Raw genomic sequence first — 25,725 nt, forward strand, 5'->3', positions numbered from 1 at the left:
AGAACCTCGATTGAACAGAGAAGCTAAAAACTTCAGAACCTCTGACACTGGGAGAGTTATGGGATCTAATCCCCGGAGTTGGGCCCAAATAGCAAAATCTCTTCCATTTGCTGTTATACATTTTTTTAATAGAAGTCTTGTGGGCTGAGGACAAGATATGTATGACTTCCGGGTCCAAAGCATGGTTCTTGACTATGGTCGGAAGAGGAGGAGCCAAGCTGTTAACCTCAACGAGTGGAGGGACTGATGATGCTGTCCCAACTGATGGATCAAGAGGTCCGGAACCTGGTCCAGGAACCATGGACCGTCCAGAGCATATTTCCGAAGAAAGGGAAACCAGACTTGACGAGGCCAGTATGGGACGACTAAAATCATCTTGCTCTCCAAGCGAATCGCCTTCTGGATCACCTTGGGAAGAAGGGGAACCGGTGGAAAGGCGTAGCAGGCCGGTGGGCCAAGCTTGGACTAGGGCGCCTTGGGAACCTCCCCCGACTGGGGTGAGAGAGAAGAACTGTTGGCATTGTTGAGGGGGTTGCGAAAAGGTCGCAACAAGGAGTTCCCATCTTCTGAAAAATCTGAGTTGCCACTCTGTCGCTCAGAGACCACTCGTGAGGGGAGAGAATAGTTCTGCTCAGTCTGTCGGCTATCACATTGGATCTCCCTGGAATGTGTGTTGCTACCAGAAAACGTTTGGTTGCAATCGCCCAATCCCATACCTTCATGGCCTCTCTGCAAAGGGGGTAGGATCTGGTCCCTCCCTGCTTGTTCAGGTACCAGACTACTGACATGTTGTCGGACTGAATGGCAATCACGCCCGGGGGAAGGTAATCGTGTAGCGCTTGCAGCGATAGAAGCACCGCCCTCATTTCTAGTATGTTGATGTGGAGGAGACTCTCGTCGGACTGCCACTTGCCTTGGACCGACCTGCCCAGGTAATGACCCCCCCCACCCTGTCTGGGAGGCGTCCGTGGTCAAGGTGGCTACTGGGGGTGGTGGGACGAAGGGTCGTCCCTGATCCAGGTTGGAGGAAAGAAGCCACCAACGAAGGTCCTGTTTGCACGTCTCTGTGATCAGAATGAGGTGACAGAGGGAGATCCTGGTAAGACCACTGGACTGACAGGAGCCACTGGAGAATCCTCATATGTAACCTTGCCAAGGGGACTAGGAGAACGGTAGCCGACATGGAACCTAACAGTTGTAGGACCATCCTGGCTGGGGCTCGACGTTTGAGGAGCAAGGCTCGAACTTGAGACTGTAATGTTTCTATCCTCTCTGTAGGAAGATAGACCCGCATTTGCTTTGAGTCTATCTCTACTCGATAAACCGTATGCTGAGATGGCAGCAACACGGACTTTGCCCAATTGAAGGTGATTCCTAGGGAGTTGCCTAGAGATATAGTGGCTGCTAGGTTTTGTAAGAGTAGACGCCTGGAGGTGGCAGTTAGGAGCCAGTCGTCTAGGTATGGAAACACCTGGAATCCTAGACTTCTCAGGTGAGCAGTCACCACCTCCAAACATTTGGTGAACACCCTGGGGCTGTGGTGAGACCAAAGGGCAGTGCACGGAACTGGAAATGACTGTCTTCCAGGCTGAAGCTAAGTGTCTCCTGGACGATGATCTATCAGGATGTGATAATAGGCGCCCTTGAGATCTATGGAGCACATCCAAACACCCTTCTCCAGCAGTGGGAGAATGGATTGTAAGGTGACCATCCGAACTTGGACTTCTTGACAGATCGATTTAGTTTGCTGAGATCCAAAATGGGCCTCAAGTCCCCGGTCTTTTGGCACCAAAAGAATCTTGAGTAAGTCCCTAATCCGTCTGGCCTGGGACCGTTGGATGACTCCTTTTGAAGCAGCTTTGAGATTTCAATGGCTGCGAGATCCCTGACTGGGTGGCGGGTCCAGGATTTTTCGGGATGGTGGGGGTTGAGAAAAGGGATGGTGTAACCTCCGGCGATGATTCGGAGCACCCATCGGTCCTGAGTGATACTCTCCCAGGCCTTTAGGTGCCTCAAAAAACTACCCCCGACTGGCTCCGGAGCTGCACAGTCGGGCAATCCTTCAGGGATGCTGGAAGGTTGAGGAGCCACGAAAGGACTCGCGGTCTCCAGTGTTGCGGGGGCCTCCGCCGCCTCTGGGACGGCATCTTCCTGAAAAATTTCCCCCTCCTCTGCCTCTAGAAGGGGGATCGCCCTGCTGTGAAGAGTAAGTCTTTTGAGATTTACGGAACCACATTTTCCCCCCTCTTCTAGCCTTGGGATAAGGCCTGAAGGGAGTGGAAAACCGTGCCCCTACGGCAGTGAAAGTCTTACCCTCTTGTTCACAGCGAGTCAAGGTGTCCTTTACCTTGGGTCCAAACAGAGAGGACCCATCGAAGGGAGCGTCAGCAAAGGAAGACTTGAAGGCCTCCGCAAAGTGACACAGGGGAAGCCAGGCTTGTCTCCGTAGAGCAACACCTGTTCCTTATCGCCCCTCGGCCAAATGAGCCTCATGGACGAGTTCGATAATGATGACAAGGTAGCCAGCTGAGAGCTAACCGTCTGGGCCAACTGCTCAGGTAGGTTACCAGAGAGGGGATCTGAAAGTTCCTTGATCAGATCCCTTTGAAGTCTGGTGAAGTGCGTGAGATAATTCAGAGACCTTAAAGTAAAGGCTGCTGAAGTAAGGGTGCGCTGATCCATGCTCCTGGACTCTTTATTAGGAGGATGGACGGACGTAGATGCCTCTGCCACATCTTGTTGGGTAGCAGATGCCACCACCAGGGCATCTACAGCCACACCTTTGGAGAGAAATTCCTTTTCGGGGAGGCTGACAGAAATTTATTGGGGCGAGCTGGCACCGGTTCCACAGAATCCGGGTGCTCCCACGCCCTTCGAGAGATCAGATCCAGTAGCTCATCGAAAGGCGGAGACACCCAGGAGGCGGAGGGCTGAGCCCCGAAGGCCTTGAGAAATACAGACTCCTCAGCAGAAGGGGGTTTGGACTGCCAGTCACCTCTTTGCTTCAGGATTTCCAAAATGTCCGCAAAGGAGACATCATCCGAGGACGACTTGGGGGACCCCTCCGCATCATCAAGGTCGGTGTCAGAGGTGAGAGACTCATCAGGGGAGTCGACGTGCTTCCTCTTGCACTGTCTCTTCCTTGGAGGTTCCTCCGAAGACGCTTCGGAGGGACCTCCAGGAAGGGGGGAACCCCCGATGGGGGTAACCTCAGGCCCCAGGGCTCCGCTGTCTTGAGACAGGGGGACAACAAAGGAACCAGTCTCTGTGCCAAGGGAAGGTGCCGGTGAGACGGTGGAGGTAGCCAAAGAGGATTTGGCCAAAGCACTCCTCATGGCCCTGAAGGCGTGACCCCCAGAGTCCTGGGAAGGTCCGACCCCCAAGGCCACAACAGTAGACGGCACTCCCGCAGCTGACGCACCGAGAGGGAGGCTCGGAACCGAAAACATCGTTCCCGAAGTGTCACCCCCGGGGCCGACCGAGGAGGTCCGTGTACCGAACTCCGACCCGAAGGGCGGGGTTGGAGCAAGGGTCGGAGCTGACCCGAACACCTCCACCGGCTCCACCAGCACAAACGGTGCCGAGGCTGTTGGAGGAGGAACCAAGACAACAGGGTGGGCAATCGGCTCAGGAGCAGACTGGGCTGGAGCCGAAACCAATATTTGGAAGACTGGAGACTGAAACAGCCTTTGAAGTACCCTGTCTATGTCCGAATCAGACATCCTCGAAGACCGAGAAGAGATCGAACGAGTTCGACTTCTCCACCGGTTCGAAGGACTGGGGACTGGCTCAGAATCGCCTCGATAAATATCGGTGCCGAGGAGACTCCACAACCAATCCTCGAGCCGGTGGACTTCGCAGAAGGAAGAGTCTGAGCTGAACTCATCGGCTCCAAGACAGTGGAGCCGATGAAGGTGACCCGCCTGCTCAGCCGGCTCCAAAGCCAGAGGAGTCGAGGCTGGAGGCATCGAGGCAGACCGTCCCTCGGCCCAAGTCCGTGGAGCCGATGGAGAAGCCTGCCGAGATTTCTTTGTGGTCGGTTCCGACGGGCTGGTCGGAGCCGACGATTTCTTTTTCTTCAAAGGTGAAGAGGAAGAAGATAAAGCCTCCTCAAAAGAAGGTGTAATAAGCCCTTTTAGAATCAATTTATTTTTCCTCTCTTGGAGGACTCGGGAGGAAAAAGCGTGACAAACGCTGCATGACTCCTGAAGATGTTTAGGGCCTAAACAATACACACATAACGAGTGATCGTCCGTTATGGACATTTTGTAGCTGCATTTAGAGCATTTCTTAAACCCAGATGGTCTGTGCTCTTTCGACATACTGAGACACAAACTCTACAACAAAGAGAAACTTCTTTTTTTTTTTTCAAAAAATTTTCTTAAAGAAAATTGTAAATAAGGACAAGACCCCTCCAACAGAAACGGGATTACTTGACCAACTAACACTACAACAAGACTCGCACTAAATTCAATCACGTGCGAGGGCAAGGCCCCTCTAACTTAAACAGGATCCTTTCCCTCAAAATATATAACAAATTTACCACAAAAAAATCACTAATAATCAGTCACACATCAACGATAGCTGTTAAAACAGCTTTTGGGTAGATTAATCAAAAATTTCTGACAGAAATTTTAGAAGAAATAACAACTTAGCTCAGCCAAGTCCGAGACCACGTCTTTGCTGTAAAGCGGCAAACGAGATCTGGGGAAGCAGTGGTGGTGCATCCTGGGATGTGGGATAGCTCAGCCAATAAGAGACTTCGTTCTATAGTATAGCGTGCCGAGTCGGAGCCGAGGATCGGCTCCGAACCCATCAGTACGGAATGTAGGCGAGATAGGATCACATAACATCCAAACATTACATTTCCATAGGTCTAGCTTTATGACCCCGATGAATCTTACTGTTAACCTTTTTTCCCCCACAGAGTTCTCAAAGATCTACACCTCCACTATTCTGACATGATTGGTAAGTCACAATCTCTCAAAGATTCAACAGGAGGCCCTAACCTAAAACAGCTCAAGTCTAATAAAAATGTGGTCATTATACCGGCTGACAAAGGGGGAGCTATAGTGGTTATGGACCAGGTCAATTATGATACTGAAGCAAAGAGGCAATTGAATAATAAACAGCATTAAATGTGTATGCCCCTGGATGAAGGGATCATTACAACTTCCATTTCAAAACATTTGATGGTGAGTGTTCCCAAACCACAATATATATATATATATATATATATATATATATATATATATATATATATATATATATATATATGTATACACAAATCACTACAGAAACCCCCTGGGACGCCTATTGTTTCAGGTAGGGGATACCTCACACTGAGCAGTTATAGGTTTATTTGACACAATATCTTCGTCCTTTACTCAGGTATGTCAGGGCCCGGATCCAAGACACAACGGAGTTCCTGCAGATCCTGCAAGACACCCAGATTGAGCCAGGGTGGTTGTTATGTACCCTCAATGTGTCTGCCCTTTATACTAATATACCACATTGGGCAGGCTTACTAGCACTAGAACACTGGTTAACAATATCAGAACCCTACCCACCAGGCTTTAACATGTTCTTTTTGGGATTAACTGAGCATGTACTAACCAAGAATGTATTCTATTATCAGGATTATTTACAAATGCAGGGGACCACTATGAGGGCTTCATTTGCCCCCATATATGCAGATCTTTTTATGGCATATTTGGAAGAACAATTGATTTACGATCCCCTTTACAATCTGTATTTGACCGAAATTGACATCTGGCGTCGCTATTTCAACTGCTGGCTAGTATCGAGAGCTGATGTTGCTTTTTTCAATGAGTTTTTGGATTACATCAATAGTAAAGTACAGTTGTGTACCTACCATAAATGTAGATGTTAGAGTGTATTCACTGTTGCAGTCATTACTCTTGGGTTATCCTGCTGGCAGGCTACCCACAGTCGGCCTGAATTCCAGAGGCTTGGTCCGGCATCGGTTGCTGTCACCTCTTCCATGATGTCATTGTACTGGGGGTATAAAAGATGCAGCAGACACCATTTTCTTCAGTTTTTCTTGCCCCAGATGTCAGGTGCCCCCAAAAGGGTAGGCTAAAAAAATTATGTCAACAAACATGCAAGCACTAAAGTAAACATTTCCTTCATCTACAAGCAAATACACCACATAGGTTGTATAGAATAGAGTAGTACAGATGAGACTCAGAAAAAGAAAGGGGGATGGTGGGAGGGTAACCTGGACTGCAACAGCGAATACACTCGAACATCTACATTTATGGTAGGTACACAACTGTACTATGTTCGTGTTTCACTGTTGCAGTCATTACTCTTGGGTTGAATCCCAAAGCTGAGGATGGGTGGCTGTGGATAAAAAGGATTAGGAGAGGCTATGAGGCCCTGCAGAACTGCAGTGGCAAACCCTGCTCTGGATTTAGAGTAGAGAGGTAAGTGGTAGTGCTTTGTAAAAGTGTGCACTGTACTCCAAGTTGCAGCCTCTAAGATGTCTTTGGTTGGTACTCCTCTGAGGAAGGCTGCTGTAGTGGCTGCTGCTCTGGTTGAATGTGGCCTAATGCCCTTAGGCACTGATTTGCCATGTTGTGAGTAGCAGAAATGAATGCAATGGCCTATACATTTTGAAATAGTCTGTTTTGAGCCAGATAGCCTTTCCTTGTGATCCTGCAGCATATGCCACTAAAAGTTGCTCAGTCTTTCTGAAAGCTTTAGTTCTGTCCAAGTAGAAGCGTAGCTGTCTATGTCCAAAGAATGCAGAAGTCTCTCCCCCTTGTTCTGTGGGTTTGGATAAAAGGTAGGAAAGTGAATGGTTTGATTAAGGGCCACAATGGACACCACCTTGGGCATAAATGTTGGGTTTGTCTTCAGAGAGACCCTGTCTGGATGGAAAATGATAAATGATTCCACAGCCATGAGTGCCTGTAACTCTGAGACTCGTCTTGCAGAGGTTATTGCTAGGAGCAGAGCTGTTTTCCAGGATAGGAATTTTATATCAGCTGTTGATGCTGGCTCAAAAGGAGGCAGTGCGAGTGGCTCAAAAAAAGGCAGTGTGAGTTTTTCCAAGACATAACTGAGGTCCCATGCAGGTACTGGTGCTCTCCTCGGAGGCCTTAAGTTTTTGGCCCCTCTGAGGTACTGCCTTATTAAAGGATGAGAAAAGATAGGTGGTTCCGTATTGTAATGGGCCGAAATGGCAGAGGCATGGATCTTAATTGATGAAAAGGATAGGCCTTTGTCCAGCATCTCAGTTAAGTATTATAAATCTGAGGAATATTTGGTACAAACGTGTCAATTCCTTGTGCCTGGTTCCAAGCACAGAATCTCTTCCATTTTTCTGCATAAGAATTTCTGGTACTGGACCTCCTGGCCTTCAAAATAACATCCATCACAGCTTTGGAGAGAGGAGTGTTCTGAATGGCTACATTATCTGCCATGCTGCCAGATTTAAGGCCCTGAGTTGGCTGTGCAGAATCTGATTGTTTTGTTGGGTCAATAAGTGAGAAATGTGAAGCAATGTCCAGGCTAGACCTTGAGACAAATTCTTTAGGACTGGGTACCAGTGCTGGCGTGGCCAGTCTGGGGCAATCAGTATCATTTTTGGCTTCTCGTCTGACCTTTAGGAGTACCTTTGGGAGGAGAGGCAGTGGAGGAAAGGTATACACTTAGGTTTTTCCAGCTGAAGGATAAGGCATCCACTTTCCATGCTTGCTTGTGATAAGTCCTTGTGCAGAATCTCTGTAGTTGGCAGTTATGAGGGGAGGCAAATAGATCTATGTCTGGGCATCCCCATTTCCTTGTTATCATGCTGAAGAGTTGTGGATCCAGTTTCCACTCGTGGGGAAACATGAGGTTTCTGCTTAGTTAGTCTGCCAGAGTATTTATCTTTCCTGACAGGAATTGTGCTTGCAGGTGAACTTAATAAGTCAATGCTGTGTCCCACAAAGCCATGGCTTGTCTCCAGAGGGGGGAGGAATGTGTGCCTCCCTGCTTGTTTATGTACCACATGAATGTAGTATTGTCCGTCTTTAATCAGTAGCTGTCCTGGATGAAGTAGATCCTTGAAAGCTGTCAGGGCATTCTGAACAGCTAGCATCTCTTTTTGATTGATATGAAGATGCATCTGGCTTGCGGGCCATGTGCCCTGAATACATTTTCCTGCCATGTGGGCCCCCCAGGCATAATCTGATGCATCCGTTGTTAGTGTCTACCTGGCTGTGGGTAAAGTGAATGGCTGTCCCTTGTTGTGGTGACAGGCCTGTGCCCACCATCGAAACTCCTGTTGCAGGCAGGGAATGAGGGTAATTAATGTTTCCAGGCTGTGGCAATGTTGAGCCCAAACACTTTTTAGATACCATTGCAGTTTCCTCATATGCAGTCTGGCATATAGAATTAGCAGAATGCAGGATGCCATGAAGCCCAAAGCCTGCAGAATTTTTCTTGCAGATAGCTGGGTCTTTGTTGCCAACATTTTGAAGTAAGGAGTCAGTTGCCTTTGTTTGTCTGACGTGAGATAAGCCATCTGGGCAGTTGTAGTTAAGCTTGCACCCAGGAATATCATCTCTTGAGAGGGTACTGGTTCTGATTTCATTTTGTTTACTGTGTACCCTAGGCAAATTAGTAATCTTTTTACAAATGCCAGATGCTTTAGTAGAATGTCCTTGTTCTCTACTTGAATAAGGCAGTCGTCCAAGTAATGATATATTTGAATTCCTCTGTCTGCAAAATGCATTTATTGGTGCCAGGCATTTTGTGAAGACCCTGGGTGCAGTAGATAAGCCAAAGGGCAGTGCAGAGAATTGGTAGTGCATTGAGCCAGCTATGAATCTGAGGTATCTTCTGCAAGGTTGTCTGATTGGGACATGCAGGTATGCCTCTTTTAGGTCCAAAGTTACAAGCCTTTTTGCCCAGCATGGCAGAAGCTGCTGCAGAGTCAACATTTTGAATTTCGGAACGTCCAGAAATGTGTTTAGAATAGACAGGTCCAGTATTGGTCTCCAGGCTTTGTCCTTTCTGGGTGCAAAGAAAAGTCTCGAGTAAAATCCCTGTCCCTGCTCTTGCTGTGGTACTCGCTGAATGGCCCTCATGTCCATGAGGGATGAAACTTGCTTTTGTGCCTCTGCCCACTGATTGTGTGGCAGATCTGGCATACCTTTTGCCCTTGGCAGGGTGTGAAAGTGGAACCTGTAATCCTGAGACACTATGTTCAAGACCCATTTGTCCTGGATGATCATGTGCCAATTTTGTGAAAAAAGTGCTAGTTTTCCCCCTAAGGGGGCTGCCAAAAGATAAGTGTTTGGTGCTGGCAAGTCATTGAGACTGTTTCCTGTGTGGCTGTGATTTGTCTTCTCCGCTTTTGGAGGTAGAAGCGACCCATTGTTTAGCCCCTATGAGCCTTGGGGCTGGGATCTGCCTCTGGGGCGTCTGCATCTGCCTCTTTGTGGCCTGTCTGACACTGGAAAGGACCAATTCTTTGTAGGCCAGTTCCTGCTAAATCTGGGTGGCTGCACCTGTAAGAAATCCTTAACTGTCTGCATAGATTTCACTTTGCCCTCCATTTTCTTCAACACCTCTTCTGCTTTAACACCAAACAAAGTATCATGCTGTAATGGAGCATCTAATAATTTTGCTTTAACATGATCAGGCAGATTCTGTTCCTTTAACCAAGCATGCCGCCTAATGACAGAACCCGTAACAGCGGCCCTGCAAGAGGCCTCCAGAGAACCAAAACCACATTGCAAAGTATGCTTTCCCACTTGTTCAGTTGCATGCAATAAATCCTGCATTTTCTTGTTTTCTGCACCTTCAGAATTTAACATTTTCTGTTTAAGCAGTGACATTAAGTATTGCTGATATTTAAGCATATGAAATTGACAATTTAAAGCCCTCACAGCCAAGGTAGCAGAAGTGTAAAACTTTTCTCCCCATCTGTCCAGTGCCCTTGAATCTCTATCAGAGGGGATAGGGTTTTTTTGCAGTGGAAGCCTTGACCCCTTTGGGACCCTGAGAAATAGTTTCAGAGTCAGCAGCAGGGTTTTTATAAAGAAATTGATGTGAATCTGGAACCCTGTAGTATCTGTCTGGCTTAACAGGTGCAGGGGGTAGAGAGTCAGGAGACAGTCCGGACTCTGAAAATACATCTACAATGTCTAAAACAGGAGTGATAGCAAGAGGCCTGTGCTGAGGTAGTAAAAGAAAGTCTCTGAGCCTTTTCTTAGATTCTGATTAGTCTTGGCTCTCCCAGTGGAAGTGCTCCCTCATTGTATGCAGAGTTTCCGCAAAAGAATAATCTTCAGGAGGGGAGGCTGAAGGGATAAATTCTTCAGCACCGGAATCCTCATAGGGAGGGAGAGAGTATTCCTGTTCAGAAGAGGAGTCAGAGGAAATGGAAACCTGATCTGAAGATTGATATTCTGTCTCTTGCCTAGGCCTCTTAGGAGGGGGATGGGAACCCCTGATCAAAGTAATTAGGTCTTCGGCCATTTTGAGCATCTGATTTTTAAGCATGGAGGCCTGTCCATGGGTTTGCTGCACTTGTTTCTTTGTCTTTAGTGGTGCTTTAGTTGTCTTTAGTGGTGCTTTAGTCTTTGCCTTTGAAGCTGTAGTCAGTTTTATATACAACTGTGTAGGCCTGAAAACACCCTCAGAAGCCGATGTCTGCTCAGCAGCTCCGGATCCATCTGAGGGAATATTTTCCAAGTGTCCAATACCTTGAGTTTCCAGAGGCCTAGTCTGCTCCACGTGGGAGTCGGAAGTAGCCTGCGGCTCTGAGGTAGTGGGTGTCAGGGGCTGCGAAAGTGCCTCACTGAGAACCGGCGACTGGCTTAGAAGAAGCCTCGTAGTCAGTTTTGGACCTCGGATGCCTGTCCTTTTCCTTGCATTTCTTGTGAATTGCGGTAGTCGGATGGCTATCAGACGACATAGTGTAATTAAATCTTCGGCCAAAGTAATGAAATGCAAAATTGTACCAACGCTTAATAGTGCGTTGGTTAAATCTAGCACAATACCTGCAATTGGCAACGTCATGATCAGGGCCTAGGCAAGGAATACAATAAGAATGGAAGTCCTTAGGAGTTATTTGCTTCCCACAAGAAATAACAATTAACTTTTTCTGACATCGGTCTGGAGCAAGGAAAAAAAACGTTTCCCCAATGGGGTACTTAGCTTTAAATGAAGACTTTGATCTGAAATTCGAACACGAAAATCTCAGGAGTCGGCCGACTGGCACTTGCGAACTGCTTCTGCTTCGGGCACTGCGCTGCAAGAAAGACTGAACAAAATGGCATCTGCTGCATCTTTTATACCCCCTGGCGCACTGACGTCAGGGAAGAGGCAACAGCAACCAACGCCGGACCAAGACTTTGGAATTCAGACTGACTGCGGGTAGCCTGCCAGCAGGATAACCCAAGAGTAATGACTGCAACAGTGAAACACGATGAACATCAAATGGGGTATCCACTTTACATGCAACCTCGATCTGAACCAGATCACTTTTCTGGATGTTCTGGTAAGCAGGAATCCTGCTCACACACTGGAGACTCAGGTATACCGGACTACAACACCTTGTTGCATGCCTCTAGTTATCACCCTCCCCATGTCATATGTAACATACCTAAACATACATTTATGAGAATCAAGCGTATTTGCTCTGATTCCAACAGTTATGAACAACAAAGTGTGACCTGGTGGGTGGATTCAGGTCACGGGGTTACAAATCTGGCACCATTACCATGGCTTGTAGGGAGGCATCCTCACTAGACAAACAGGATCTGATGAAATATAAGAATAGGTCCCCCTCTCAGGATTCAAATATTAGATTCATTACTACCTATAGGTGTTACACACAATCTTTTACAAGTGATTCAACGCAAATGGAACATATTGATGGGGGATGTCAGGCTTGCCAATATGTTACCGGACAGATGCCCTTTTGGGCATAGGAGAGGCAGAACATTGGGCTCTTTTTTTTACTCACTATAAAACTGGTTCCTTAGACGTTCAGTCACAACGTCAAACATTAATGGGGAATCATTTGGTAGGGTGTTTCCCATGTGGGCACTGCACTCATTGCATCTGGGTGGACAAGACAAAAGAATTCACTAGCAGGAACACTGGACAGGTTTATGATATAAAGTTCTTTGCTAATTGCTCTAGTGAACGGTTGATTTACTTGGCCACCTGCTAATGTTCTGTATTTTATGTAGGCCAAACTTTGAGACCTGTTAAACTTCGTATCAGTGAACACAGTGATATCAAAAATAGGAAAGCAAATAGTGCCTTGTATAAGCATGTTTTGAATCACCCTACAGCCAATTTTAGATTTACTGTAATGGATATAGTTATGGGTAAACAAGGTTGGCTGGCACAATATATTAAACTCCAAAGAAAGGAAATGGATTATTAAACTTGGGAGGTTATTCCCCCCTGGGCTCAATGAGCAATTGTGACCAATCATGTTCTCTTGCCAATTAACTGTTGTGTATATATTATGTGGCTATTTGTGGAAGTTTTGTCACACTGAAGGCTATGTAATTTCTTGCTGAAACCAGTCTGTTTATTTTTAAATTAAATATATTTTCTCCACACCACCTTGGGCTGGCAGTTCTTTTTTGACTATCTTTTTGGTGCCGTGCCCTTGCCGTACTTGCTGAGGCTGTTTACTGTGTAGATTGGACCATAAACAAATCACTTTGGATATCCACATTCCGCCCCTATCCCTGGACAAGGAAACCACCGTGAAAAACTTTTCAAAAGCAAACTTCACGTTACTTAAGACCGAGGTGGAAAGTTTCAAAGCCCCTATGCTAAAGGATAACGCTGGTCCAAGCTGCAAAATCCTTTACTAATGCATTCTATGGGCACCTACAAGAATACATGAATCGTGCTATCCCAAGCAAAACCAAGACTCACTCCTCTAAGAAAAGGAAACCAGTCTGGTGGACCCCTGCCATAAACAAGCTATACAATAGGAGGAAACTAGTACAGAAAAAGAGTAAAATCCCAAGAAGGGAAGACATTCCTGATCAGTATCAGCAAGAAACTAGGATCTCTCAAAATCATCCAATGCAAGCTTCAAAAGAAAAACTGCCATGGACTCCAAAGATAGACACAAGACACTCTTTAGCTATGTCAAGAATCTAAGTAGCAATGCTCAGATCTGCTCGGAGTTAGTGCAGAATGGCACAAAATACACTGAACCGACTGATATCTCCAACATCCTGGCAGACAGGTTCAGTGCAATCCTCAACCCCCACCCCCAAAAGGGCACATAACCATACTAGAAGAATGTAGTGCTCCTGAAATCACAGACACTCAGGTTAAAAACAGCCCTCTCCAAAGCCAAAAACATCAATGGGACCGGACGGTGTCCCAGGCTGCATCCTACATGAGCTCAGACACGAACTAACCCCTCATCTAAACACACTGTTCAAACTCAGCCTCTCCACAGGCTACGGTACCCATAGAGTGGTGCACAGCAACGGTTATTCCGCTCCACAAAGGTGGAGCCACAACAGACCCCGGGAACTATCGCCCTATAAGCCTGACTAGCATGGTTTGCGAGGCTATGGAGTGCATCATCATGGAACTCATTAATAGAGACACTGGGAACTTCCAAACACTGGACCCTACCCAGTTCGGCTTGGCTAAGGGCAGATTATGCCTTCTAAACCTGGTAGACTTCTTTGAGACAGTTACCAAGGCTATAGATGATGGAAAGGTGGTACACAGCCTACCTAGACCTCGCAAAGGTCTTTGACACCATTCCTCATTCTGGTATTATAGACAAGCTCACCAGCCTGAACATAAACCCCTACATGACAACATGGGTTGCCAGCTGGCTGACTGACAGAACCCACATGGTGAGAGTTGCGGGAGCTAGGTCCGACTCTAAACCGGTTACAAGTGGCGTTCCCCAGGGCTCAGTCATAGGACTCCCTCCTGTTCTGCATATACGTCAAGTGCAGGCAAGCACAGGAGGACTATGGTTGACGTCATCCCCTTTGGAAAAAACAAATACCCAAACTATCACATAAGTGGTAGCCCCCTAAATACAGAAAACGTAATAAGGGATCTGGGGACCCAAGCAGATAGTAACCTCTCCTTTGATAATCACATTGCCAAAGTGGTTAGAAAATCCTTCTATGTGGCCCACCTAATCACAAAAGGGTTCACATCCAGATCAAGAGGTCATTGTGCCCCTCTACTCATCAGACCCATCAGAGTACAACTCCCCATTTGGGATGTACCTTACAAGACACCTGCAACAGCTGGAAAGACCGCAGAAGTACCTCACCAAGAGGATCACTGACCTCAAACAGATGCCCTATGCAGCTCAACTGAAGAAACTACAGCTGTACTTGGTTGCATATCGCCTACTCAGGAGGTGATCTCTGCCTGACATACAAGGCCATGTCCAACCCAGAATTGATGGACATGCTCCACCTAAAGAAAACCTTTATCCCCTCGAGCCACACGCTCTAGGGATCTAAACCTCACCATAACAATAAGCAGAATATGCTGGAGGGATAGATTCCTGTCTCAGAGACTTCCCATGCTTTGGGACAAGATTCCAATCTACATTATGCAGAGCTCCTCGCTAACACTCTTCAAGAGAAACCTTGATAAGTGGATGGGAAACGAAGTTAACCCAGGGATCACTTCAGTGGCTCTGCTGGACAGAGGCACAGGGAACTAATCTAATAGGGCGGCGAAAGCAAACACATTCTGGCTAGGCTTATAAATGCCTTCGGGCAAAGGTGTTCAACCTGCTGAGGTCCAAGGTTGGCCTGAGGTCTTTGTTCTTTGTAACTAAAAAAAAAAAAAATCTCAAGTAGAATCCATATCCTATCTTCAAAGAATTCAAACTACAACTAGCTATTAAACAGTTAGTACTACTATATATATATATATATATATATATATATATATATATATATATATATATATATATATATATATATATATATATATATATATATAGATAGTACAATTAGAGACAGAAACCTGAGTGAATAAAAAGGCTCCAAAACACTTGCCTGAAAGCTCTCTAAACTTTTCAATGAGCTCAGAGCCAAGGAGACCCAGTCTTGCTCTAAACGCGGCAAATGAGATCTGAAGGGCTGACAAGGTGGCAGTGCATTATGGGAAGGGGATGAACTTGAACCCTGGAACCAAAGTGCTGCACTTTCATCAGTACTAAGCAGATAGACCCAGTTGCTGTGGCAGATGGAAAGGGTAACATTGCATTCAACTATAAGTCAGCAGGGGAAACAAACACTTCTGAAATATTTTCATTACTTTAAAATGCATTAAGAACATACTAAAAGTTTTTGAACTTACTTCAAAGAGACTAAGAACTTTGGCTAAACAGTACAGCAATTGTCCCTTCTTCACCTGAAAACAGAAAAACAAAATCAGCATAAAAAGAGAATACCTTACAATATATTAAAACATGCTGTTTGGTACTATTAACATGGAACATTATTATTTTCATATTGTAACTATTCCTGACACGGCCATTAATGTTAAAGTACTGAGCTTGTAGGTCTCTACCTCTTAATTCCACGACTTTACAATCAAAACCCTTTTTCCTCCCCTTAACTACAGTATCCTTTACAAGTGAAGGCAGCAGGAAAATGAAAAAGGTAGAGAGAGAGAGAGAGAGAGAGAAGGTAGCAATCTGCAGAAAACAATATTCATTCAAAACTATCTGTGAAGCAGTCAAGGGCATTACATTTGTATACAGAACTCAAACAAAAGACATTCATCTTCATTTCTGCCTTTCCAGGACATCAGAAACAAGTAACCCAAATCTAAAGATGACACACGTCTAGATGTTCTATAGCAATAGCCAGCTATTCTTCGTCATATGCCTCTACTAGGGCACCAATTCAGATGGTGACATTTCCTAGACTGAAGAAAAGGTAGTGACTTTGGATCTGAGACAAAGACTCATTCTCCTAATCTGCCTGTCTAAAAGCACTCAAATACCTCCCCCAGTCCAAGATCCTTCATCAACAAAGTCTATCTCTTATCAACCTCAACACAAATATAATAACCAAGCAGAAGCAGCCCTTTTCAGCAACCATTAAAAAGCAACCAGGGTCTCACAGCAGTGATGTTACAGTAAATCTAAGCACCAATTCCCATAATGACATTTTGTAACAAGGGTCCTTTCTCTTCAAAAAGGTCCTTCCTTAGCAATGTAGATCATTGGCTACTGTGTCATGATGCAGCACCTCATTCAGCCAAGCATATTAACGTAGGACCTAAAGAACATACAACACACACAAGAAAGAAACCAAGTGAGACTCCCCACAGTAACTGGAATAGGGGTTGAAAGCAATTTTTTTGTGAAAGAGGACACACTGCAGGGGTCCTATGGAGAGGTTCCATCCTTTCTACCAATTAAAATGGCATCTTTTTTTCCTAGTGGATTCTTATGACTCAATGGGTGACCTTTCTTCTCTGAAAATGTACTCTAACATTAAACAACTTTGTGCGTGTGCTCATCCCCTCCTCTTGACAGTCCACCCTCTAACCATCAACAAGTACCTTTTTGCAAATTAAAAGAACGAACGGTGAAAATTTGATATGTTAATGAACTAGTATGTGCTTACTCAGCCTGCAGGAGCTTAGCTAGGAGGGTTGCGGATTCATAAAGGGATTACAGACGGGATATTCTTAACCCATCAAGGAGAGTATTCTCATAAGTAGTGACATAAAACAAATATTACACCCAACAGTGCACTCTCGCTTTAATGCCTCGTATATGGACCAAATCCAAGTAATAAACTGCAAAGGTGGAGGAGCCAAGATGACTGTGCCATAAAAGATCTAGGAAATTGGAGTGGAGAGTACAATCTTGATTAAGACTCAGTTCTCAGACCTGCAGTCCACACACATACATCTTGAGAAAGGAAGCACCAAATAAGGAAAGGTCACAGCACCAGTATCTTCAATAATGCATTCTATAAACAAGTACTTCCTAGTGTGCAGGAACCCATGGCTGTAGTAAAAGCTGGAGGCAGAAACCCCCAATCACAGAAGATAAGGTACAGTCACTGGGTAACTTGTATGCATAACCCCTTCCCTCACCGGTGCCAGAGAGACGGCACACCAATCAGTCAATCAACACAAATACCTCAAAATTGCCTGAAGAGGCAGAGCACCAGAAGGTAATGATGGGCTTGCTACCCTCTGGAGTATGTCTCTATGAAAAACTGGAACAAAATGACGTGTATAGAGAAAAAAAAGTGAATATACACACCGAGGAGAACTGGGATTTGAAATGGGGGAAATTGACTCCAAAAAAATAACCAAAGGTTCCACTTGATGCTTTAAGATCATTCTCTCAAACTGAGAACTAATGGGAAGGGATTTCTGCTCAAGAATAAATTCAAACACTCCAAAACCTACAGAAGCAACAGAGAACAAGGGGACCCTGTCAAACATGGTCAAGCAGAAAACAATACAGCCAAACCAGGCATGTTGATTAGGTTTGCTCTGAAACACACCTGCTTTACCTACCCTGGTATAAATGAAACCAAAAGGTGAACAGTGCTGCCTTAATACACATGTCCTTTCAGCATTTCTCAACTGCCTGTGCACATCCATTAAATGCGCTAGCACTCCTCCTTTGCTGTTCAGTTTTTCAACTACCAGTCTTTAGACTGCTTTAAAGCCAAACCAAAGGCCGCATTAAGCATATAGGAGGAATTCATTCAAGGACTACTATTGTCCAGGGAAATAACTGTACAATACTCTTAGCACATACATGCATGCATATAGCTCACAGACTCTCATAGCAGAAAACAATGGCCACCAGGAAGAGTTTTTCAACGAATCTGAATGCTGCAGAACTACCTGTCCCAAAACAAGACATCAGTTTCAAGAAAAGCTCAGTTCCAAAGAAAACTACCCAAAACCATGATCAGCATACGTCTTAAACTCAAATAAAAGCCACACCAGAACAGAGTCGTTAATTACACAAAGTTTTGAGTGCTTTTGTTCCAATTGAAAAGGAACTTGATCAGAAACAATGTGATCTCTACTTCCTTCCTTTTATACACTTAAAGGTGCCAAAAAATAATGGCAAAAACTTAAAGGTAAAAACGCATTAAAATATTAAGTACTATTCTCAAACTTCCTGGATCAAACATATATGCATGCTAAACACCAATAACATTAAATATAAATGTAAATATTGTATAAAAAACATAACAGATGCATTAAGAATTAGGAAACACGTGAAATAGCTTATATAATCAATTGAACTACTTAAAAACATTTTTAAAAAGTTTGATTATAGAAATCCTAAGACTGGCAGTCTGACTTTACTTGGTGGGGCAGTGGCATTTAATAAAAATTGCCAGTGAAGCTCCTTTGCTGGCTTAGAATGAAAGCGCTCAAAACTATGTGTAATTAAAGACTCTGTTGTGTTCTGGTGCGGCATTATTTATTTTTATTTCAGTTCCAAAGAATGCAAGAGAGCTGTCCCAGATAGCCTCAAGCTGGAGGACCTTCTTAAGGGATTAAGTGCAGGGTGGAATGAAAAGCACCCCCACCATAAAGGATTACCTTACAGTACGGGAGGAAAATGTAGAACCTCAAGAAAGCATGCAGCACTGTATAGTAAATGCACATTAAACTAATCCCATTTCAGACCTCTGCCTACTGCCAAAGAACAAGCAGTGCAGGGGCAGCTCTTTGATCTATCCAAATGTTTCCGGAAGGGAAAAAAATCAGAATTTCTTCCAATAGCTCCAGTGTGGAGGCAGGGATTGATTTCAACTACAGTAGAGTCCTTCTTATCTGGTCTCGCAGGGACTGGACCTTAGGCTGGGATAAACGAATGGTGGGTTAATTAGAAAAAGCATACAAAATATAATTTATAGGTTATAAATCAGCTAGAACAACAGGATTTGTGTTAGTATGCAGTTTTCTAATGAATATGAAGTCTAAAACTCAAATGCCTGTCATTAATTAGCTCAGGAGGCAGAAGTGTTGTTCTTTACTGTTGTCTTTTGCTAGGGCTACGGCAGAAATTTGATGGCCAGTTAAAGACAGGCCGGATAAGAGGAAGTCTGCTGTAGTCTGTATCAACATTAAAGGGCCTATGTTTTTTCCCAGGACATTATACACTCGTAGTTGCAGCAAGAGAGGATTCTTTATGCATGCAAACCCCAAAGGTCTCAAAGTAGTGGTATGAATTACCTTGGCTTACTTCCTTTTAATGGACTGATTCCTGCAAAAGGAGTGCTCATTTTACAGACATGAAAGCTGGCACATGGAAGACTTTAGCTAAATGGAAAAGGTTCTCATTTGGGTAGAGCTTTAGGCAGAAGCCAAAAGCCCTAAGTCATGTCATGTCAAGTCAAGTCATGTCATAAAAGCTTAAAAGGAGAACGGTATTTCACCCCAGCCTGGGAAAGTAGTAAAACGGGGTTGGAAAAATGAGTGCAACAGCTCTATTAAAACATCTACAGTTATGGTAAGTAAACTGCATAAATGTACTATGTTCATTAGATCACTGCTGCAGTACCTACTATAAATTGGACAACTGCTAAATCTCAGGAAGAAAGGGTTGATGAAAGAACAGCCCTGAGGAAACCTACTCAAGCTCTGGAAACAATCTAGCTTGTGTTTGGAACAGGTATAAACTATGCCTGTATTAGAAAGCAGCAACTAGGTCCACAGAGTCTACCCCTTTGCAGAAAGCCACAGATGTGGCACCTAGTAAAATGAGCCTCACCTGTGCCATGAAGGCAAAAGCAGAACCAAATGGAATGAGATAGTCTTCTATAGATGGTCTGTTTAGAAATTGGCTTTCCTCTTTTCTTACTTTATAAGACATGAGAATTCGGCTAGTTTTAAAGTCTAAGTCATCTGTGACCATCCAGTCTATGAATAATCCTCTCACGTTTGTTTGGAGGATCAGGATAGAAACAGAAAGCTGTATAAATTATCAGTAAATTGAGAGATCATTATAGGTATAAAAGACTTTGTTACAACACTCACCCTTGTTCTTGTTCAAAAAACAGAAAAAGGTTAAACATACAATGGCCTATAACTCCAATATCAGTCTTGCAGAGATAAAGGATACCGGCAGAGCAACCTTCCAAGTTAAAAATGTTAACAAATATCTCAATACAAGTTCAAAAGGTGTAGTTTTTCCTGACACAACTCAGCTCCCAAGGAACTTTTTTCTTGGTGATCTGATATGAAAATTCTCCTTTAAAAATTTGTTTAACCTGAGACAAAGATGAAAAAGGGATCTAGAGGCAGACTTTGTGAAATGTCTGAGAGGTATACCATTACTGGTGTACGTAAGGACAAAATTGAGCAATTCACTCAGGTACTGGAGAACAAGGGGTATCTCACACACACACACACACACACACACACACACACACGCACACAGACAGGTCCTGTTCTCTGCTTTAACACCATAAAGGAAATCTCTCTCATTTTTCGAGAAATACTACTTTCTAGTTAGCAGGCTTTCTTGCCCCCTTCAATACCTACTGCATGACCTCAGACAAAAAATGTGCCTAAAAGGGATTAAAGCCTATCTGCCATAGTCAGACTGAGAATTTGACTATTGGGATGAATCAGCAATACTTTATACAATGTGAGCAAGTCCATCTCTGAAGAAGGTTTTTGTAATAGTCTTGTCCAGTTGTAACAGAAGGGAGAATCAGTGTTGTCTGGGCCAAAAGGTAAATCAGAAGTTATTTTCTGTACGTCCTTTCTGATCATTTGAAAAAACATCGGAAATAAGAGTGAATGGGGAAGCATAAACATTCCCGTCTTGGGATAAAAAATGCATTCATCTTCAAGGGTTCTATACAAGGTGTCCTGAGGCAGAAAGCTGTCTACTTAGACAGGGGGAAAACAGATCTATTAGTGGGAGCTTACCAAGTAGAATATTTCTAGGAAGACTTCTCTGTGTAGCATCCACTCAGATGGTCTATTCAGAATCTGTTCAGAGTCTTCACTACTGTGCTCTGCTCTGATAAGATGCCAAGTTATCTGAAGAACTAAGTTGTGTCGAACTGCTATGTACCAAGTAACCACCACCAGTCTTCAAAAAGGGGGCAAGATCTTGTTCTTCCCCATTTATGCACCACATCACAGTGGTGGTGTTTGTCACCACTAGTGGTGTACCTGAAGACCACAGTTCTTTGATTTTAGGGCATTAATCATCACCATTATTTCTTTTAGGTTTACACGTTTGTGCTGGTGGTGTGATTTTCAGATTCCCTGCACCATTACATTCTAAGAAACAGTACCCCAGCCAAAGCCCGAAGTATTTGTAGCCACTGTTTGGGATGGGCTGGAGGAGAGAAGGAGACCTGGGGTTACAAAGGGTTTGTTTGGCCCACCACAGTTGTTTCTTCACACACACACACACACACACACACACACACACACACACACACACACACACACACACACACACACACCCCTAGGATTGAAAAGGAAAGAGGACAAGAGGGTTGGACCCAGACTGAAAATAGAGATGTCTTATCGAAACTTGCATCTGTGTTGTCCACATTCATTCATTCCCCTTCACTATAGGGTACCAGATCCGATCCAGCTTGGCCACATCTTCCAATTTGGATAGGTCTCTCAAGCTCCTCCCTTTTACCCAGAATGCACTACACCCACCCCAGCAACTCAGTTAGCTGATCCATCATCCAATCAATAAATCAGAACAGAAAAGGAAAGGCAACTGAGGCTCAGACATGAAAACCAAGTAATCCACCATTTTCCATAGATCCTCTAGGAAAAAAAAAAAGGCAGAGGGTGGTTGGGTGGGAAAAGTGAAAAAGAATGAAGATGAACAACACAAATGCCAAGTTATGGTCAAACATATTTTAATCTGATGTTGTCCTCTTCATTTCTTGTCATGTTAGATTCACAGTCCCCAGCTACACGATTTCTGGGTGGCCTTTATGGAAGGATGTGCCAGAGCACCATTGAGTCAAAAGAAGCCCTGCTCCTGGACACGATATCCAGTTTGAAGTGCGCAACAAAGGTGCGACTGCTTGACCAGATGGCTGCCGCACAAATATCATCAATGGGTATTCTGGAAGAGAAGGCAGAAGTAGCCATTGATCTATTCGAATGCGCTCTAGGAGTTTGAGGCCGTTTCATGCCTCTCAGAGAATAAATGAAAGTGATACAGTCAGTGATCCATTTCGTTAATGTGATTTTAGACACCACTCTACCTAGCTTGCTAGTAGAGAAAGCTATAAAACAGTTATGTACTCACCATAACGATCGATGTATGTGGTCCATCTCGCCTACATTCCTTACTCACGGGTTCGGAGCCGAGAATCGGCTCCGACTTGGCCAAATTTCTCTAGCACGAAGTCTCTAACTGGCTGGGCTAACCCAGTATCCCAGGATGCACCTCGCCCTAGCCCCAGATCTTGTTTGCAATCATTACAATCATAACACTCATAACCCATACTCAATTAACACTGGAAGAATTCCAGCCAGATAAGGGAACAAAATCACTGACCTTGAAGGGTCCAAAGAGCCAATATTCTTCCAAATCCTCTAGGAAGGGGGCAGGTGGGAGGGTACGTAGGAATGTAGGCGAGATGGACCACATACATTGATCGTTATGGTGAGTACATAACTAACTGATGTTATGTGGTCCTATCTCGCCTACATTCCTTACTCACGGGACAGCGTCCCCAGCACCTCTATCCTGGGAGGCTCATAGGAAGATGCTCCTGAGGACCGTGGAACCAAACGAAGCCCGGCCCCTAGAAGCCATGTCCAGCTTGTAATGAGTAATAAAAGTGTTGGGAGAAGCCCAAGTGGCCGCAGCACAAATATCATTCAAGGAAAGCCTAGCATGGAAAGCTATAGATGTAGACATAGCCCTGGTAGAATGAGCCTTGATGGGAAAAGGTAATGTTCTGTCTGCTGACGAGTAGATGAATGAAATACAATCTTTGATCCATTTAGAAATTGTGCACTTGGAGAGAGGATAACCTGCTCTGTTCTATGAAAAGGACACAAACAGTTGATCAGATTTCCTAACAAGCTTAGTCCTATGTAAATAAAATCTCAGTTGTCTGTGCACATCCAACTGATGAAACCTGAACTCTGCTTTATTGGAAAAGTTCAGAAAAAACACCGGTAGCTCAATAGATTGATGGAGATTAACAATGGATGACACTTTCGGAAGGAAGGACGGGTTAAGCCTGAGGGAAACTCTGTCGTTAAGAAAGATCAAATACGCAGTCTTAATGGACAAGGCTTGAAGTTCTGATACCCTCCTGGCTGATGTAATGGCTATCAGAAAGGCCGTCTTCCAAGATAAGAATTTTAAGTCACAAGTGGCAGCCGGTTCAAAGGGTGGTGACGTAATAGCTTGTAGCACAAGGTTCAGGTCCTATGGCAGTACAGGTTCTGAAACTGGGGGACGAAGTAACTAAGCACCTTTTAGAAAGGCTTTACAGAGTTTATGGCCCATAAGAAAAGGCTCATAAGATGTGTGAAAATTTATAATTGCAGCCAACTGTACTTTAATGGTAGTGCGTGCAGAGCCCTGACTGAACAACATGGCTAAAAAATCTAGGACCAATGGAATAGGGGCTGAAGGGTCAAAACCTGGGCCTGAGCAAATAGAGAATCTCCTCCATGGAAGACTTATGAAAAGAAGACAAGATGTGCACCACTTCAGGTGAAAAGGAATGTCATCTGACTAGCGACAGAAGTGGAGCAGCCAGGCTGTCAACCTGAGAGTTTGCAGGGATGGATGAAGTTGTCCTGATATGTGAATCAGGAGGTCCGGCACTGGGTCCAGAGTCCACTCTGTACTGTTGAAGAAAAGGGAACCATACTTGTCCAGGCCAGTGTGGAGCAATAAGGATCATCCTGCTTCCCAAGGATATGGCCTTCTGTATCACTCTTGGTAACAGAGGAAACTGAGGGAAAGCGTAGACCAGACTGCGGGGCCAATCATGAGGTACGCGTCCCTGGGTGATTCCCCCTGTAGGGGGATCAGAGTGAAGTACTTGCTGCATTTGGCATTGAGGGGGCTGGCGAAGAGATCGCAGCAAGACTGACCCCACCTTTCGAAGATCTGAACCGCCACTTGGTTGTTCAGGGACCACTTGTGAGGCATCAGAATAGCTCTGCTTAACCTGTCCGCTCGTGAGGCATCAAAATAGCTCTGCTTAACCTGTCACTATCACGTTGGACTTCCCGGAATGTGCGTTGCCACTAGAAACCGTTGGGAAGAAACTGCCCACTGCCACACTCGCATGGCCTCTCTGCAGAGGGGATATGATTTGGTTCCCCCCTGCTTGTTCAGGTACCACACTACGGACATGTTGTCCGAGGGAATTGCAATTGTTCCCAGAGGTAGAGAGTCCTGGAGTGCTCGCAACGCCAGAAACACCGCTTTCATCTCTAGAACATTGATGTGCAAGTGTATCTCGTGGTCTTGCCAGGTGCCTTGGACCATCCTGCCTAGATAATGCCCCCCCCACCCCATCTGGGAGGCGTCCATGGTCACCGTGGCCAGTGGAGACATAGGAACCAAGCTCCTTCCTCTGTCCAGATTGGAGGAGCATAGCCACCAGAGGAGGTCCTGTTTGCATCGCTCCATGAGAAGTATCAAGTGGGAAAGAGGAAGCTCTTGAAATGACCACTGAACCGACAGGAGCCACTGTAGGATCCGCATGTGTAACCTGGCCAGAGGTACCAGCAAGATGGCAGAGGCCATGGATCCCAAGATCTGAAGAACTAACCTGGCCTGAACTTTTCTGAGGGGCAACAGTGCGTGGATCGGAGACTGCAACACTCTTATCCTGTCCTGTGGCAGAAAGGCGCGCATTTGAATAGAGTCTAGCTCTGCGCCTATAAAAACAACAAGCTGCAAGGGCTGCAAGGCAAACTTTTCCCAGTTCAACGTAATTCCTAGACATTGGCACAGTGAGATGGTAGTCTCCCTGGCTTGAACGAGCAGATGCCTGGTGGGGGCGGTGAGAAGCCAGTCGTCCAGATACCGAAACACCTGGAATCCTAGATGTCTCAGGTGAGCTGTCACCACTGCCAAACACTTGATAAAAACACCCTGGGGGCTGTGGTGAGACCAAAGGGCAGGGCACGAAACTGGAAGTGACTGGCTCCTAGCTGGAAGCGTAAAAGACTCCTGGATGCCTTCCACTTTGATGTGGTAGTAGGCATCCTTGAGATCGATGGAGCACATCCATACTCCTTTCTCCAGCAGTGGAAAAATGGACTGAAGTATGACCATTCGGAACTTGGACTTCAGAACGTAGCGATTCAGTCGACTGAGTTCCAGAATGGGTCTCAGGTCCCCTGTCCTTTTCCGCACCAAAAAGAGTCGTGAGTAAGTTCCTGATCCGACATGATCTGAGGGGACTTGTTGGACCACTCCTTTCTCTAGCAGCTTTGCAACTTCTAGTGCAGCTTGATCCCGTTGACTGGGTGGGACATCCGGGATCCTTCTGACTGAAGGGGGTGTCGACACAAAGGGAATAGTGTAACCTCCGCTAACTATTCGGACCACCCAACGATCCTGGGTGATGCTTTCCGAGGCTTCCGGATGCAATAAAATTCGGCCCCTGACTGGCTCCGGAATAGCACATTTCGGGCAACACCTCAGGACCGCTGGAAAGAAGAACCGCGAAATGAATCGCGGTCTCCCAAGTTGCG

The 25,725-nt window shown here is 45.2% G+C and overlaps 1 protein-coding gene across 1 annotated transcript in view; it reads right to left on the reverse strand.

The window, feature by feature from the left end:
• The window catches only part of CCNF (cyclin F), a gene marked incomplete in the record, with an annotated part of 700,297 nt that overhangs the window by 507,868 nt on the left and 166,704 nt on the right, over window positions 1–25,725 (reverse strand). The window contains 1 exon segment of the mRNA XM_044089259.1: window positions 15,355–15,408. Coding sequence (XP_043945194.1) covers window positions 15,355–15,408 — 54 coding nt within the window.

Source organism: Protopterus annectens, chromosome 12.part0 (genome assembly GCF_019279795.1).
Source record: "Protopterus annectens isolate FY-2018-M chromosome 12.part0, PAN1.0, whole genome shotgun sequence".
Classification (NCBI taxonomy): domain Eukaryota; kingdom Metazoa; phylum Chordata; order Ceratodontiformes; family Protopteridae; genus Protopterus; species Protopterus annectens.